The sequence below is a fragment of the Dendrobium catenatum genome, unplaced genomic scaffold (assembly GCF_001605985.2).
Source record: "Dendrobium catenatum unplaced genomic scaffold, ASM160598v2 fragScaff_scaffold_1323, whole genome shotgun sequence".
In the NCBI taxonomy this organism is placed as follows: Eukaryota; Viridiplantae; Streptophyta; class Magnoliopsida; order Asparagales; family Orchidaceae; genus Dendrobium; species Dendrobium catenatum.
In genome coordinates, this window is record NW_021319785.1 from 30,863 (window position 1) to 36,691 (window position 5,829).

Genomic DNA, 5,829 nt, shown 5'->3' on the forward strand with positions numbered 1-5,829 from the left:
AGGCGTAAGCCTCAAAATCAAAAGATTGTGTAAACATAAAATGATAAATTTGTTATATACTAATGAGTGAATAATATAAAACATAAAAAAGCATAAGATATGAAGTGAAATCAAAATATCTCAATAATAAGACAACATGAAATATAGTTCAACTCAAAATTCTATATTTCCGAAATTTCAGTATTCTTTTCATTAACATATAATTCCGATTTTCAAAAACAAATAGCAATGACATATCACATAAGAACTCATAAGTCATCAGCATTGTCATCATTAAGGGCTTCTTCATTTGAATCATCATTATGGTGAATTACTCTCTCCCCTTCCTCCTCTCCTATAGAGTCCAATGTCGGGCATTTACTTCAAGATTTATGTAAGTTTTAATATATATAGTGTGAGGCGTAGGCCTCATGCCAGTGAGGCGAGGCGGGCCTCAATGCGGGCCTCAACCAAGTTGAGGCGCAAGCCTCATAAAAAAATTCGAGGCGTAAGCATCGAGGCGTTTTTTACTAGAATTGCGCAAAGGCGGGCCTCAAGGAGAGCCTCATATTGCGCAATTTTAAACCATGGTTTAAACTTGGTTATAAAGTAATAGTGAATTTAACTTTATAAAAGCTCTGTTCAAGAAACTTCAAGAAATTGCTTGCAAAAGAAGTATAGCCATTTAAATCTTATAGCGCATAAACTAAATTAAAAAATTCAAGTCTTAATCCAATGTTCAATGCATCAAATTTCTCCTTAATTCATGAACTCCTACCAAATTCATGGATTAATCTCTTTCCATCTACTCATTATGACTCTGCATACAACACTCGACCAAAAAAACTATATGGTTGATTCATACAACTATCTTAAATGATGAGATAATATCCACTATTAGTGATGTATTCTAGAGATATCTAGTGCACTTATGTAAATTGCATATTTGTGATGATTTATAGATTAAATTGCATAAACAAAATATTTTAGCCCTGATTTAGTTGGTGATCAAAAATTCATCGAAGTTGAATGCCCAAATCAAACAAATTTGATAAAGATCAACAATTTCACAACAGATAAAAATGTTGAGCAAATAAATAAATGCTTTGAGCTTAGTTAGTTTAATGATTTGGTAGTTAATTAGCATATTTCAATTTATAAATACTAACAACTAAGGCGCGTAAAAGCAACTTTTATTTCAATAAAACTAGTGATCCCAATTTGAATGATATAGACAAGTTGGATGTGTGATTTATTCAAGTGGGATACAAGTGTGGCCATCTAATTATGAAGGAGGTCATCTCCTCATATCAGCATATAAGGCTTAGATTTTCTTTACTTCAGTGAACTTCCCTTTATTTTTAGAAGGTTTTTTTGTTGCAAATATTTAAAACCCAAAAGTTTTTTAATTTCCTTGCAAAGGATACTTACTGTATTTAGAATTTGGGAGATCATTTTTTTTGTATTTGGTTGGAACTAATAAAAATTGATGCTAAATTTTTTTTAAAAAAGGGACATAAGGAATGCTAGTGGATAGCCAATGCTGGGATCAACATCGTGGGACAAAGGAAGTCGTGGCAAGAGGAAATCATGAAAACAGCTCCCTAGGGAGGACATTGAGATGGGAGGAAGTCAAGATGGGAGAAATCACAACAAGAGATCGCTAAGGAGGAAATCAAGATGGACATCACGACAGGAGAAAATCGCGAGCGGGGCGACAAGGAGAAAGAAGAGAAAAATGTGATGGCTTCTTACTTGAGCAGGAACTCACAATGGGATGAACTCGCATTCAGTGTGGTCACAAACAAATAATGTCGTAGCGAGAAGAAGTTGAGGATGTGGAAGTCGAGATGGGAAGTAATGATGAGAGGAAATTGTAAAGAGAGGCGTTGTGGTGGTTGGTACGGGCGTGAAGCCTCACAGAGAGTTTACCCTGCATCGCAACAATCATTCTCACAAAACAAAGTGTCCAGAATTCGCCAAAATAGGGCAACTTTTAAATGCAGGGAAAATAAACTAACAAGGAATTAAAATTTCCTAAAAACATCACTCTATATTTAAGTTTCTTCCAACCAAGCACCTAAACTTTTAAAATCACTATGTTTGATTTACTCTACACAACCTATGCTTACCCTGCATTGCAACAATCAGCGGAGAGCTTACCCTGCGTCGCAACAATCATTCTCACAAAGCAAAGTGTTCAGAATTCGCCAAAATCGGGCAAATTTCAAATGCAGTGAAAATAAAGTAACAAGGAGTTACAAATTCCTTAAAAAAATCACTCTATATTTACGTTTCTTCCAACCAAACAGCTAAAATTTTCAAATCACTACTTAGGATTTACTCTACAAAACATATGCTTGCAACCAAACAACCCATTAAATAAATTCTTATTTATTGGCATTGCTATAATTCTTAATTTCTTTAACTTAGACAGCTCTGAAATTTTGATTGCAATGAAAGAAATTCAATTGCTTATTGATTTTATTTAGTTCAACTGGTTTCTTCAAAATTATTCAGTGGTGCTATTATCATTTGGGTTCTAATATTCATATTGTAGGGTACTTTGCATCTAAAAAAAGTGAATTATTTTGTGCATTTATCGATCTTTGATCTATGAATACTAATTTTCTTTATGTGATCTACATACATTGCATCATAATAATTCGATCGGTAAGCTAAAACCTAAATTGTCTTGCAACACAAGAAAAAACATATAAAATTCTAGCAATTGGAAGCATGCGCTCCTTACCATATTCAAAGAATAGATTAGTGAACGCATTTGAAATAGAAAAAAAAAACATGTTTACTTGCTCAAAATTTGCAGTATGTTACAGGCCAAATAAATATGTGCAATGTTTTCTAAATAAGATAAAATGGTAATTACTATAATAAATATATAAGTGCATAATAACAAGACATCGGCATGAGCATGAGAATGCCTATTGAGTTGGTAAAATTTTCTCAGAATTTTTAGCACATCAGGTAAGAAAACCAGAGCAAATGTTTTATCAAAAGAGAAGAACTCCAGGATAAAATAAAAATGATAGCATAACCTATGGACTATGTTCCAAACATGCCATCAAGAATAATAATATAGCTAAACATCATGGGGTTATTTGTTGCCTGACATATCATAGACACGCACAAAATATTTCACAGAAATTGCAGTTATAAACAAAATACTTACTCCATTATCAGAATTTGATAACATGATATTTACAGATATCATTAAATAATTCTTAAGCCCATAATCATACAAAAATAAGTACCGGATCATTTCCTCGGAAGGAATTTGACATGCTTCCATCTGTTGTCCCAGTGATCATTTTCTCTGGTTGGTTAAGATGTGAATTTGAAACAAGTGATTGCTGATTTGACATTGCAAGCTGCTGCAATTGCTGGTTCTGTTGGCCACCTCCTTGCTGCTGCTGCTGCTGCTGTTGCTGTTGTAGCTGAGCTATCTTCTACTACACAAAATCCAATAGTAAGGTTGATGGCACACGATCAAAGTATATACATTGAATTACTAACATAAAACTATAAGATACTTCAGTTATAAAGTCCAGTAAAGTTATGTTGATTTGCTAATCCATTCACTTTACAAATTGTTCTGTTTAGTATTTCCATTTAAAAAAATGTGACACCTGATATCAAACCAGAACCCCTTTCAAATGGAATGAAAAGCCTTATGCTAACCATCGTTGCATCAGATACAGATGGAAAGTTAAGATCCTACTTCAGCTAACCATAAAAGATACATAAAATAGAGAAAGCAACTTAAATGTTAGTTTAAAGGCAGTTCTAGTTGAACGTAAATAAATATCCCATGAATGCTGCTAAATTATTTAATCAGCAAGCCACTGAGGCAACACACCTTAATCAACATCTCCGTGTCTGCACGTGGCAAAACAGGACCTCCAGTTAGTATTTGTGATCCCACATTTGGCATTGCATCAGTAATAGAGTTCTCCAGACTATCCTTCCCAAGCCCAATATTCCTGTTACTAATTAACATCCTTAGTCTTTTGCTATCAATGTCAGCAGCCGATGTTGATGTAAGATTTGGCTGTGCTTGAAGCAAGAGCTGCTGTTGCTGTGGACTTAGAAACTGAAGCTGATGATATGTTTGGGGAGATTGCATAAATGACTTCTGCTGAAAGATACCAGATCGAAGTTGATCAAGACCCTGAATTCACAGCAGATACAAGGTATGTGGAGTTTATCAGAAAAAAAATTATGGTGAGGCAAGCACAAATATGGCAGGTGAATCTTTCACTAATTGTAAAGTTTGTCCTGAAGCAAGCAAATTTATACCCCTATAAGAAGGGTTATGACTTATGAGACAGATTAAAGTAATCAAAACATTAGAGGCACATCAAATACCTTATAATGTACACTCAATGGCAATTGGCTTTTCAGAATGCCTAGAGATTGTGGATGCATTTCATGAACAAATATTGGAATTGGTAAATCTAAAAGGAAAGTTTCTTTAAGTCCGGAATTAGTTATACTACTTGAATTGAATACATATGGATGTAAATTATAAAGCGTCATAAAAATTTAAATGTATAAATTCTTACAAATGGAACTAATTTCTTATGTAAAATCTACTAAAACATTTAGAAATTTAAGAGAGATAAAGTTATAAACTATGGTCGTGTCAACAGCAACAATGCACACAATTCACTAATTCAGAGATGTCTACGTAAGTAGTTTTGTCCTTTATTATTGATGGCGCTTGCATGGTTGACGTGATGTACAAGTTTTTATCCAATGAAAAACTTACAGTGAGAGGCCATCCTTTCAGAGTTAAATTATTCCCACCCTGATTTGATCCTGCAGAGCAAACAATTACCATCATATTTGCTTGCCCAAAAGATTATAAAAGCAGCATTCCTGTTTTTCAGAACATAATGTAGAACACTAAATTTAGCATCGATCAATTACAAAAAACCACATGAAAAATGTAATACTAAAAATTTTCCAATATAAAAGATAATAGTCAAAATCACAAAGCTAATAAAAGACATAAATAACAGCCTAACAGGACGCCATCTAGATGAATTCAGAACAAAATTCAGCAAAAAGAGGATATCAACAGTTTGAAAACAACCCAAGAATAAAAACATAAACAAGATTTTATTGCACCTTCAATCATATTGGTAAAAAAAATGAACAATATCTGGTGAAGCAAATATGCAATACTATGCATGAATTCCATATAAACCAAGGTTTTAAAAGGCGAAATTGAGAATCGAGGCGTTTTTTCTAAGCGAGGCGAGGCGTAACTTAAGTCGCACCTTAGTGCATACGCCTCTTCCTCCTTTTTAATAGTTGATATAAACACTATGAGTGGGATTTTCAATTCAAAGAGAAATGAAAATAATTATAGAGTAAACACATTAGTACAGTAGTTTTGAATGAGAAGAAAAGAAATGAAAGAAACCAAAAAAAATTCCTTTATATGAATTATTTTGTTTCTCTTTCAAATCAAGAAAAAAGTGGAGGGAAAGGAATTTGCTTGGATAAATTTTATAATACCCAAACTACCCGTATTTCAATAAACTACCCGTATTTCAATAAGAGGCCATTTGGTTGCCTGAAAAAAAAGAATGCAGTACAAACAGAATGCGGCGTAAAAAGAATACTTTGGAGTTGTTTGGATGAGCAAAAAAAGAATGCATAACCTTACTTTTTTTTGTTTTATTTGAAGTAAAGTGGATGCTATGTAAATTGTAAGAAGGTTGTGACCAGGATGGTCGGCGGCTGGTAGTGGGCGGGGCGGCAGGGGAACGATAGCGAGGCGGCGGTGGCGGGGAGGAGGCAGCAGCTTCCAGCAATGGGCGG

At 34.0% G+C, this 5,829-nt stretch overlaps 1 protein-coding gene across 1 annotated transcript in view; it reads right to left on the reverse strand.

Annotated features, from left to right (window-relative positions):
• Positions 1-4,901, reverse strand: part of LOC110099128 (transcriptional corepressor LEUNIG-like) — a 17,095-nt gene extending 12,194 nt beyond the window's left edge. Inside the window, exons 1-3 of the mRNA XM_020826197.2 lie at positions 4,769-4,901; positions 3,857-4,168; positions 3,252-3,446 (exon numbers count right to left, since the gene is read on the reverse strand). Coding sequence (XP_020681856.1) covers positions 3,252-3,446; positions 3,857-4,168; positions 4,769-4,843 — 582 coding nt within the window. The 5' untranslated portion in view covers positions 4,844-4,901. The remainder of the gene's footprint in view (positions 1-3,251; positions 3,447-3,856; positions 4,169-4,768) is intronic.
• Between the last annotated feature and the right edge of the window lie 928 nt (positions 4,902-5,829).